General features: G+C 45.8%; 1 protein-coding gene and 1 pseudogene across 1 annotated transcript; both read left to right on the plus strand.

Moving 5' to 3' along the window:
- Window positions 1–2,907: 2,907 nt before the first annotated feature.
- On the plus strand, window positions 2,908–3,671 carry LOC129401818 (olfactory receptor 7A17-like; annotated as a pseudogene).
- Window positions 3,672–10,139: 6,468 nt separating this feature from the next.
- LOC101552206 (olfactory receptor 7A17-like) lies at window positions 10,140–11,084 on the plus strand. The gene has a single exon (XM_004614841.2). It carries the CDS (start codon window positions 10,152–10,154, stop codon window positions 11,082–11,084), a length of 933 nt encoding a protein of 310 aa, XP_004614898.2. The 5' UTR covers window positions 10,140–10,151.
- The last annotated feature ends 674 nt before the right edge of the window (window positions 11,085–11,758 follow it).

The following is an 11,758-nucleotide window of genomic DNA, read 5'->3' on the forward strand; positions in this document are numbered from 1 at the left end:
GGTGAAAATGAATTCTCTTAACTGTTGTCTGAATGAAGAGCTCTTTTACATTCTTCCAAATTCTTCATTCTACATTAACTGGATAAAGTATTCTTGTTTGGAGTTTCTTTGAATTTCGCACTTGTTTGTTGAGGGGCCACACCCATCAGTGTTCATGGCTTCCTTCTGGCTCTGCACTCAGGATTCCTCCTGGCTGGGCTCAGGGGACCTTACAGGGTGCCAACAATTGAACCCGGTTTGGCTGTGTGCAAGGCAAGCGCCCTCCCTGCTATACTATACCTCCAGTTCCTGCATTCAGCACTTTTTATACCCTTTGGATTTACAGAGTTTCCAGAGAAATCTGCCAACAGTCTCATGGCGGGGGACAGGGGGTGGGCACAGGTGATTTCCCTAAGTAAAGAATTTTTTTTCTGCTTTAGGGTTCTCTATCTTTGCTTTGACTATTTTCCCGTGTCTTGTGTCTGATTGGATTTCTTATATTCAAAGGTCTCTGAACCTCATTTTGGTTTGTTTTTATTTGGGGGGGGGTCACACCCAGTGTTGCTCAGGATTTACTCCTGGCATTGTAGTTTGGGATCAATCCAGGTGGATTCAGGAAACCATATGGGATGCTGTGGATCAAATCCAGGTTGGTTCTCATTCAGGGCAAATTCCCCACCTGATGTACCATCACTCTAGCCCTGAAGCTTTGATCCTCTGGATTCAGGGAGTCCAATTCCTTACTCGTCCTGGAGAAGTTTGTGCTAGCTGTTTCTTTGAATAAGAACTCTGTTACTCTCCCTTTCTGCTTCCTCTGGAATCCCTGTACTGCAAACAGGTGTTGTCCTGTTGGGAGCCTGTGCTAGTTAAGTATTAAGAAAGTTCTTGTTCTGGGAACATGCTGTCTAAAGGCTGGTTTATAGAAACCATTGTCTTGGGGTTACACAATCTAAGGGCTGACTTTCTTGTTTTTCTAGTGGACTCTTTCCTCCTTGTGGCAGAACATGTTGCTAAGGTGTAACAATATGTAACCAAGGAAAATATCATTGAAGCAGTGTAATTATAAAAAAAATCATTGATGTCTAAAAGCGCAGTACATTCTAAACTTATGCATCCTGAACATTCCTGTATATTTTTCCAATGTATGCTTCCTTCTAGAGACCTATAAAAGGCTGTTGCTTGTTCAATAAAGACACTGCATGAGCATTGTTTGTCCAGCCCTCCTTACCCCGTTGCCCTTCTCCCTTCGCCTTGGGGACCCTGTTCGACTTGGCCACGTGGGACACGACATTGTACCATTGAGTTCATATCATTTTCTGGTCATCATTTTCAGTTCTCATTTTACCAATGATCTCTGCCTAGCTTCCCACACTTTACCTTCAAGCTCAGTGATTTGGGTTTTTCCTTCTTCCACTCTGCCACAGTGCCCTTGTGTGTCGGGCTGTGTTTCCCTGCGGCAGAGAGACAGAGAACTGACCAGCAGCTTCTCTCTCTCTGCAGCCGGGGCAGTCCGACGGTGTGGGTGAAAGTCTCTCCTGAGGGACCTGTAAAGGTGAAAGGGTTAAGGAATGACTCAAGACTCGTGAGGGTCTAGAGCGTTTATTCAAGGCAGAGTTGATGCTTATATACTTTGCAGGGGGATTGAGAAACTCGTAGGTCACGTACACAACGTACACAGCAGATGGGCAGTGAAGATAGGGGGCTTGTGCGTGTAATCATTAACTTAAGCATTCCTTTCAGGCCTGTCTTTCTATGTCATGGGTCGTATAATTCAATTTTCTATTCCAGCATTTCCTTAACAATTGTATTGATCAGAGTGAGAGCAGGAACAGAGCTGTCAGCCCTAAATGTTTTTCATTGTGGCTCAAATCCTGTTAGCGGGGACCCGTGAGCGTCTGTTCTCAGTTCCTTTTTTGTGGCAGGCGGAGGTCATGCAGAGTTAAGTTGTGGGGGAGAGGGGCCTAAGACTTCTCGTCCACGGCTCCCCACACTTGTGATTTACCCCTCAGTTCTTACAAGGGATGTTTGAGCTCTTTGATATCTGGCGGCTCTTCTCATATGCTCTCTGTCTTTTGAAGTGCGCTTCCACTGACCTCATCTTCAGTGACACCCTGAGAACAGTGAGCTACACAGCTGAGTCTGTGCAGTTCACTCTTCCCATTGTTTGTTCAGATCCATTAATGTGGGTGAGTTTCTTCAAAGCCCCATTATGTTGAGTGCTCCACAAGGAACGGCAGGCTGGGGACCTGTATTTACTCACCTGATATCTGTCAATGACCAGAAGTGTTTGCTTCAACCTTGGAGAGCCTATGGGCCTTGGAGAAAGCACTGCCCTGTTCACTCTCTCCACAACACAATTTGTGCATCATGGTCGCCCATCCAGGGGTGCAGGCCTAGATGGGAACTATTTACGACTTGCCTGCAAAGCATGCTAATGACGGGAATAATGAAGCCTAGGTTAAACATGATCACGTTAGGGCTAGAGCGATAGTAGGATGTTTGCCTCGCACACAGCCGACCTGGGTTCAATCCTCAGCATCCCATAAGGTCCCCTGAGCACCATCAGGAGTAATTCCTGAGTGCAGAGCCAGGAGTAACCCCTGAACATCACCAGGTGTGACCCCAAATGCCAAAAAATAAAATCCGTGATTGTTTTATTTCCCTCTTTCCCCAAAGTTCCCTCCACCCCATGGACCAACGCAATGAGACACAGACTTCAGACTTGACTCTCCTGGGCTTGTCGAATGACCCAAGCCTGCAGCCTATCCTGTTTGGGGTCTTTCTCTCCATGTATCTGTTCACTGTCCTGGGGAACCTGTTCATCATTCTGGCTGTCGTCTCCATCTCTCACCTGCACACCCCCATGTACTTCTTCCTCACCAACCTGTCAGTCTTAGATATGGGCTTTGTCTCCACTTCATCCTGAAGATGCTGCAGAACATCCAGACCCAGAGCAGGCGCATCCCCTACGCCTGCTGCATCGTGAAGATCTGTTCTGTCATGCTCTTTGCCGTGCTGGACAACCTTCTCCTGACTGTGATGGCCTATGACTGCTCCATGGCCATCTGCCACCCCCTACACTACACAGTCATCATGAATCTCAGGCTCTGTATGCTATTAGTAGCAGGGTCCTGGCTCATAAGAGTTCTAGATTCTTTGTTGCAGAACTTAATCTGCAGTAGCTGTCGTTCTGCCTATGCGTGGAGATCCCACACTTTTTCTGCGAACTCAATCAGATGCTCCAATTTGCCTGCTCCGACACCTTCCTTAATAATGTGGTGATGTATGTCACATCTTTCTTTCTGGGCATTGGCCCCTTTGCTGGGATCCTCTACTCCTACTCAAAGATTGATTGTTTCCACCATCCAGAAAATACTATAAGCTCAGGGCAAGTATAAGGCTTTTTCCACCTGTGCATCTCCCTCTCCGTGGTGTCCTTGTTTTACTCTAATGGTCCTCGGAGTGTATCTAGCTCTGCGGCCACCCACAGCTCCCACGCAACTTCAACGGCCTCGGTCATGTACACGGTGGTCACCCCCATGCTGAACCCCTTCATCTACAGCCTCAGGAACAAGGATATAAAGAGGACACTGAAAGTTTTCTTTGTAAAGAAGCTACACAAAGGACAGTTGACTCGTGGATCAAAGAGTGTCCCTCACTGCAGAGGTCAAACATCAGAAATTGTGCATTAGGAACTGGAACCATGGGATGCAGGAGGGCATTTTCCATGCATGAAGTCAACCTGGGTTCCATTCCCGGAACCCCTTAGGGTCCTCTGAGCCCCACCAGGAAAGATCCCTGAGGACAGAACCAGGAGCCAGCCCTGAGCTCCACCGGGTGTGTGGGACCAAAAACAAAAACAAAAACAAAAACAAATTATTCTTGACATTGAGGAAATAAGCTTGATCTTTATACTTACTGGAAGTTTCTTTTGTTTGTTCCTCCACATCTCTATTCATTTTACAGACTTCAATTATTATTCTCTTTGATACCCAACATTATTCCCTTCTTGGTTTCTACTTTTTTTTCACGCTTCCTTTTCTTCTTTCTTCCCAGTTCTTCAACTTTTTACCATTTTTTTCCAGTAAAAAGTATTTGGAAATTACCCCTACATAGTAAGACAGCATGGATTTTATATGTATAATTTTTCTCCAATAACATCATGCCCGGCTATTTTTTTAGTAGAAGAATTATCCTGAGTTTTACTACTCTTACTGACTGAGAAATTACACTTGAGATCTGCATTCAGAGACCACCCCTGGCAGATTCTGGGGATAATATGGATTGCAGGGAATTGAACCCAGGTCAGCTTGCCTTGTGTGGGAGGCAAACTCCCTACCTGCTGTACTATCACTCTGTATCATCACATCTATGATATTGATATGCATAGTGATTGTCATCAAAGTGCCCAAGACCGTCCATAAAAGACTTAATAACATTTCTAGCCCACCACTAACTCTCATCCTTTCCATACCTCAGTTTGGTTGCCCCATCTAAAGGAATAATGGCACTTTGAGAATGGGTGTGACTTGGTAACACATACCCCTAAAATGATAACGCATTCATACTTGAAAGTAGTGTCACCTCAATAAAAAAAATAATAATTTTTTAAAAGAATACTTTTTGAAGTCTACAGACAAAAGCAAATTTGCTAAATTGATTGACATTATATAGCCTGACTATCACAATTGACTTTAATTATAAAGAAACAAAAAATTCTTTTTTTTGTTTTTAGTGTCACCTCAATAAAAAAAATAATAATTTTTTAAAAGAATACTTTTTGAAGTCTACAGACAAAAGCAAATTTGCTAAATTGATTGACATTATATAGCCTGACTATCACAATTGACTTTAATTATAAAGAAACAAAAAATTCAATCAAACATTCGTTTACTATGAAAAGCATTTTCTGGGGCCAGACCAATAGCACAGTGGGGAGGGCCTTGCACGAAGTCAACCCAGGTTCAATCCCCAGCATCCCGTAGGGTCCCCGAGCAGGGCCAGGAGTGATCCCTGAGCACAAACCAGATGTCAGCCCTGAGCATAGCCGGGTGTGACACCAAAATAACAACAAATAAAACTACCATATTACCCAGAAACAAGAAAGTAACATCCAGTAATTTGTGGAAAGAAAATTAATCAAAAACATTTAAAGAGCTAGGGAGATTGAGATAGGTAGAGAGAGAGAGAGAGAAAGAGAGAGAGAGAGAGAGAAAGAGAGAGAGAGAGAGAGAGAGAGAGAGAGAGAGAGAGAGAGAGAGAGAGAGAGAGAGAGAGAGAGAGAGATCCTGGGCAACACTCCCAAGATCAAAGGGATACGGAGACAGACTTTCATCATGTTTTGCAACACTATTCACAATACTCAACATCTGAAAATGACTGAAGTACTCAAAGACCAATGAGTTGTATCAAGAAGTTATGCGATATTGGCGCCAGAAAGACAGCCCAGAGGGTAGGGCGCTTGCCTTGCAGGAGACTGACCCAGGTTTGATTCCCCCGAAATCCTATAGGGAGCCCTGAGCACTGTCAGGAGTTTTTCCTGAGTGCAGAACTGGGAGTAACCCCTGAGCATAGCCAGGTGTGGCCCCCTCCCCCCAAAAATTTTGAAGCTGTGCTATATATACACAAAGAAATACTCCTCAGAGGTAAGAAAATATCAAATCTATGATCAGAGTGTAGTTTAATGGCCTAGGTAAGACACAGAACCACCACCAACACAGCAACATTTTTTTTTTTAATTCAACACTGAAAAATGCTAGAACTTTGCCATGTGCCTGTTGGGCATGGGGCAGGGGTCGGGGGTAGGGAGGAAATATGGAAGCACCAATGGATGGAAGTTGACACAGGTTGTGAGACTGGTGTTGAAATATTATATGCCTAAAACTCAATTACTGATAACTTTGTAAATCACAGTTCTTTAATGAAAATAAAGTAATCAAAAAAATTTTAATGAGTTAGGGAGGTTGAGAGTCTGGCATGCATCAGGGTAACAGTGTTACAGCCTGCTGTAACACCCGAATGTCTGCAGGGCAAGGTTCCTTTCAAAGTCCCCAGGAAAAAATGTATTAACTCTAGAGGCGTGTGTCTCTATAGACATCACGGACTTGGTGCAGTGCCAGGATGGGACACTGGTCCACCACGTGCCAGGCAAGTGTTTTCCCTTCTGAACAAATTCCCCAGTTCACAGAGCTGGTACGTGCAAACCCCAGAAAGCAAAATGAGTCCATGGAAATATCATCCAAACTGATGACTTCTCAGCTTTGTCTCTTGGGATGAGAGAATCATTAGGAAAATTTCTTTTCTGTCCAGACCCGTGCCCCAGAGGGAACTTGTGTGCTGAGAGCTTTGGCGTAACAAGAGGGAAGAAACACTAATGAGCAGGAACAGGGAGATGTGAAAAATTATCACCAGAGCAAGCCTCTGAGCATGCCCGGCACAGGACAGAACCAGGCGTGGGTTGGTTTTAATTTCTAAGTCTGGCTGAGGAATTGATGGGCTGCTCCTTCCTTCCTGATTATGGCTGGCCTGAGAACAGAGATTTCTTCTCCATTATCAACTGTCTAGTGAGGAATTTGGGCTTTCGGGCGGAGGTCTGCCTCTCATAACTCCTGGACCGGTGGGTGTGAGAGGCCAGCACATAAAACAGAAATTTGTCTCGGGGTAAAGAGAAGCTGAGCGCCTTTACCTGCACCAACTGCAAAGGTCAGTCAGCCTGGACCAGACACCCGGGAGAAATCTCTGTGTTGCTTCTGTTTCTAGTTGATTTATCATGGGTTTGTATGCATGTTAGAGAGAGAGAAGTGTCTGATGGCTTTGAGGATATAGGAACCAACATATAGATTGACCACCAAGGGGGCCCGGAATGATAGCACAGTGGTTTGGGCATTTGCCTTACATGCTATTCAATCCCCAGCATCCCATATAGTATCCCGGAGTACCACAGGGGATTCCTGAGCCCAGAGCCAGCAGTAACCTCTGAGCATCACTGGGTGTGACCTGCCCCGCCCGCTACACATGCACACACACACACACACACACACACACACACACAATTTCTTTTTTTTTTTTTTTTTTGCTTTTTGGGTCACACCCAGCGATGCTCAGGGGTTACTCCTGGCTTTGCACTCAGGAATTACTCCTGGCGGTGCTTGGGGGACCATATGGGATGCCAGGGATCGAACCCTGGTCGGCCGCATGCAAGGCAAACGCCCTACCCGCCACACACAAATTTCTTGAGATCTCCCTTAGCACAGAATATTGTAGGTCTCCATGGCAGTTGTTTAGGAAAACCTGACCAGGAATACTAAAAAGAGAAATATTTAGTATTACTGACATTGTATTTAGCAACACTAGTTAGAGGAATACTAAATAATAAACACTAAAGAGAGTAATACTAAAGAATGCTAAGGTTACTATTTTGAAATTGTGAGGAGGACCCATAGATGTTAGAGCCAGTGGCTTTTGACTTTGCTTGCCGTGGTGAGTGTGCAAGTCTTTATGGAGTTGATCCACAGGGGTCTGGCATCGTTAATATTTGTGAAAGCATACTTTCAAAGAAACGTGGTCACATTGCCTCCGACTTTGCTCTTTGTCACGTCATTCTTCACGGGTCCTTAGGGGTGTGGCTGGGTGGGGGGAAAGGGGTGGCATTTATGAATACTTGTAAATTCTGTGCAGAAAATTCTATCATCAGTTACATTATCAGTTAGTTGCGCTCCCTGTTCCTTTATGAACCATGAATAAGCTTCCTGCACCATCAGTGTCACCCCCTGCTCTTATGTTGTGTGTTCCTATGCCTGACTGTTTGTCTCCAGAAATACCATATTGCTCTGGTGCTTAAACAGCACTCATTTATTCCCCCTTGAGGACATTCATTAGCAATTTATGAATGATTGTCTCAGGTTTTTCCTATCAGTACATATGTATCCACTTACATTTAACTTTGGGGAACATTCCCTCCATTGTTCTTCAAAGCAATTAAGATTCTTATTTTGTTTTGTTGGGGGGGAAGGGGTACACCCAGTGGTGCTCAGGGTTTACTCCAGGCAGGAATCACTCCCGGCAGTGCTCGGGGGTCCCTATGGGATGCCGGAGATTGAACCCTACTCGGCTACATGCAAGGCAAGCACCTTATGCCCTGTACTATCTCTCCAGCCCTTAGTCGATTATTTTTGTATTTTTCACTTATAGGTCTTTAACACTTTTTTTTTTCTTTATGGGTCACACCTGGCGATGCACATGGGGTTACTCCTGGCTCATGCACTCAGGAGTCACTCCTGGCGGGGTTCAGGGGACCATTTGGGATGCTGGGAATCAAACCCGGGTCGGCCGCATGCAAGACAAATGCCCTACCCGCCGTGCTATCGCTCCAGCCCCCATAGGTCTTTAACACTTTAAATTTAACTTGTAGATGCATTCACTTGGTTTGGGTTTGGGGACCACATCCTGAGATGCTCAGGGTTTGTTCCTAACAGACTCAGGGAACCATACGCAGTGCTAGGGAGAGAACCCAGGATGGCCACATGTAAGGCAAGCTGCTGTACAGTCTTTCTGGCACAGAAAATTAGTTACTATTTTGTCTTTTCTTTCAGAGGTAGGTATTGAATTTCTATTAAGATTTTAGCGGCTGGAGCGATAGTACAGCAGGTAGGGCATGGGCCTTGCATGCCTCTGAATCAGGATCAATCCCCGGCATCCCAGATGGTTCCCCAAAGCACCCCTAGGAGTGTCTCCTGAGTGTAGAGCAAGGAGTAAACCGTGAGCATTGCTGGGTGTGACCCAAACAGAAAAAAAAGATTTTATTTCAAGACTGGATGCCCTGAACAAACATGATGATCTGTTAGTACTTGTATTGCAGAACATAATGCACAAAAGTAAAGAGTGAAAGAGCAAGAAGGAAAATGCCTGTCATGGAGGGAGGCTGGGGGAGGGAGCGGGGTACTAGGGGATGGTGGGAGGGAAACAGGAGACAATGCTGGTGGGCAAAGTACACTGGTGGAGGGATGGGTGCTGGATCATTGTCTGACCGAGACCCAATTATGAACAGCTGTGTAATGGTCTTTCTCATGGATATTCAATTTTAAAAATTTTTAAGTAATGTGGAGTTCATTCCCACTCCATTCAGCTTAATCAGTGGCTGAATAAATAACAGTCCATCTACATTTTTAAAAAGTTATTTTAGGGGCTGGAGCGATAGCACAGCGGGTAGGGCGTTTGCCTTGCACTCGGCCGACCCGGGTTCGAATCCCAGCATCCCATATGGTCCCCTGAGCACCACCAGGTGTGATTCCTGAGTGCATGAGCCAGGAGTGACCCCTATGCATCGCCGGGTGTGACCAAAAAAAGCAAAAAAAAAAAGTTATTTTAGGAGCCAGAGTGATAGTACAGTGGCTGGGGTACTTGCCTTGCATGCAGCTGAGTCGGGTTGAATCCCTAGGCTCCCATAGGGTCCCCCAAGCACTGCCAGGAGTGATTCCTGAGCACAGAGGAGAGAGTAAGCCCTGAGCACTGCCAAAAACAAAAACTACCATTAAAAATAATAATAATAATAATTTTTTTCTTCCGGAGCGGGAACAAAGGTAGAGTGGGTATGGCATTTTTCTTACATGTAACTGATCTAAATTTGATCCCTGGTATCCATATGGTCCCCGGTCCCCAAGCACCACCAGGATTGATCCCTGAATGTGGACTTAGGAGCACCACCAGTTGTGGTTACCCCCCCAAAAAATTGCTCTCCGGGGGCTGGTGAGATAGCACATCAGGTAGGGCTTTTATTTTGCATGCAGTCAACCCGGGTTCGAATCCCAGCATCCCATATAGTCCCCTGAGTACCACCAGGAGAAATTCCTGAGTGCAGAGCCAGGAGTAACTCTGTGCATTGCCGGGTGTGACCCAAAAATTAAAAAAAAAAAAAAAAGAATTGCTCCCTCCAACTGAAAATTAAAGCAAAATTTAAAGGTACAATACATACAGTTGGAGGTGGGAGACTGTGAATAAGACAAATTCCTATTTATATTTGACTTAGGGAATTCCTACAATTTCCATGCCAAAGTGCCAATGTCTTTTTCTGAAAAATATCAATTGTAGAATTTCAACTTACGTTAGTCATATTCTGTTTGGAGAAAACTAGCCGTTATGTCTTTAATTTTCCCCTTCCTGGTAGTTACCTACACATGGAAACAGAGAATTATACCAAAATTTCGCAATTCTTCCTTCTGGGACTATCAAGGGAGCCAGAATTGCAGCCCCTCATCTTCGGGCTTTTCCTGTCCATGTACCTGGTCACGGTCTTGGGGAACCTGCTCATCATCCTGGCGGTCAGTCTAGATTCCCACCTCCACACGCCCATGTACTTCTTTCTCTCCAACCTGTCCTTGGTGGACATCTGCTTCATCTCCACCACCATCCCCAAGATGCTACAGAACATCCAGACAAAAAGCCAAGCCATCTCCTATGGGGGCTGCATCACCCAGATGCATTTTTTCATCATCTTTGCCATATTGGACAACTTCCTGCTAGCTGTGATGGCCTATGACCGCTTCGTGGCCATCTGTCACCCCCTGCACTACACGGTCATCATGAACCCCCAGCTCTGTGGGCTGCTGGTTCTGGGCTGCTGGATCATGAGTGCCCTGAACTCCATACTGCAAAGTTTCATGGTGCTGCGACTGTCCTTCTGCATGGTCCTGGAGATCCCCCACTTTTTCTGTGAAATCAATCAAGTGGCTCGACTGGCTTGTTCCGACACTCTGCTGAATGACATCGTGCTGTACACTGCCATCGGGGTTTTGGGCGGCGGACCCCTCACGGGCATCCTATACTCCTACACTAAGATTGTCTCCTCCATCCGAGGCATGGCGTCGGCACAGGGCAAGTCAAAGGCGTTTTCCACCTGCGCATCCCACCTGTCCGTGGTCTCCCTCTTCTATTGCACAGGCATTGGTGTGTACCTGAGTTCTGCCACCTCCCACAGCTCCCGAGCCAGCGCCATCGCCTCAGTGATGTACACGGTGGTCACCCCCATGTTGAACCCCTTCATCTACAGCCTCAGGAACAAAGACTTAAAGAGGGCTCTGAAAAGAATCCTTGGCGTGGTGAGTGCCTGAAAGGGCCCTCCCTTGTCCCAGAGCTCAGAAAGGCCCGAGATGACAAGACGCAGAAGCAGGAAGTCTCTCTCCTCCCATCTGAACTTTATTAAACTTTGATTCTGGATATCCGAGAAGGTTGGTTTTCTTGAAATGACTTCTGTACAAACTCAATAGCTCACTTTGTGTTTTTTTTTTCTATTAAAAAAAAACTGGGGTAGGGGGAGCATACCTTGAAATACTCGGGGCTGACTCCTGACTCTGCACTCAGGGCTGACCCCTAGCAGTGCTCTGTGGACCGTAATAGGATGCTGGGGATTGAACCCAGGTCATCCTTGTGCGAGCCAAAAATCCTTTCCTGCTGTTCCAGCCCAAGTTCACTTCATTAAGCTTCTGCTCTGTGGACCCTGTGGGATGCTAGGCTTTGAACCCAGGTCAGCCATGTGCAAGATATGTGTCCTACTTGTTCTGGCCCCAAATGAACTTTTTTTTTTTTTTGCTTTTTGGGTCACACCTGGCATATTGCTCAGGGGTTACTCCTGGCTCTGCACTCAGGAATTACTCTTGGCGGTGCTTGGGGGGACCATATGGGATGCTGGGAATCAAACCTGGGTCAGCTGCATGCAAGGCAAACGCCCTACCCTCTGTGCTATTGCTCCAGCCCTGGAAATATATTTTTTTAATTTTTTATTAGT

Source organism: Sorex araneus, chromosome 2 (assembly GCF_027595985.1).
Source record: "Sorex araneus isolate mSorAra2 chromosome 2, mSorAra2.pri, whole genome shotgun sequence".
NCBI classification, from domain to species: Eukaryota; Metazoa; Chordata; class Mammalia; order Eulipotyphla; family Soricidae; genus Sorex; species Sorex araneus.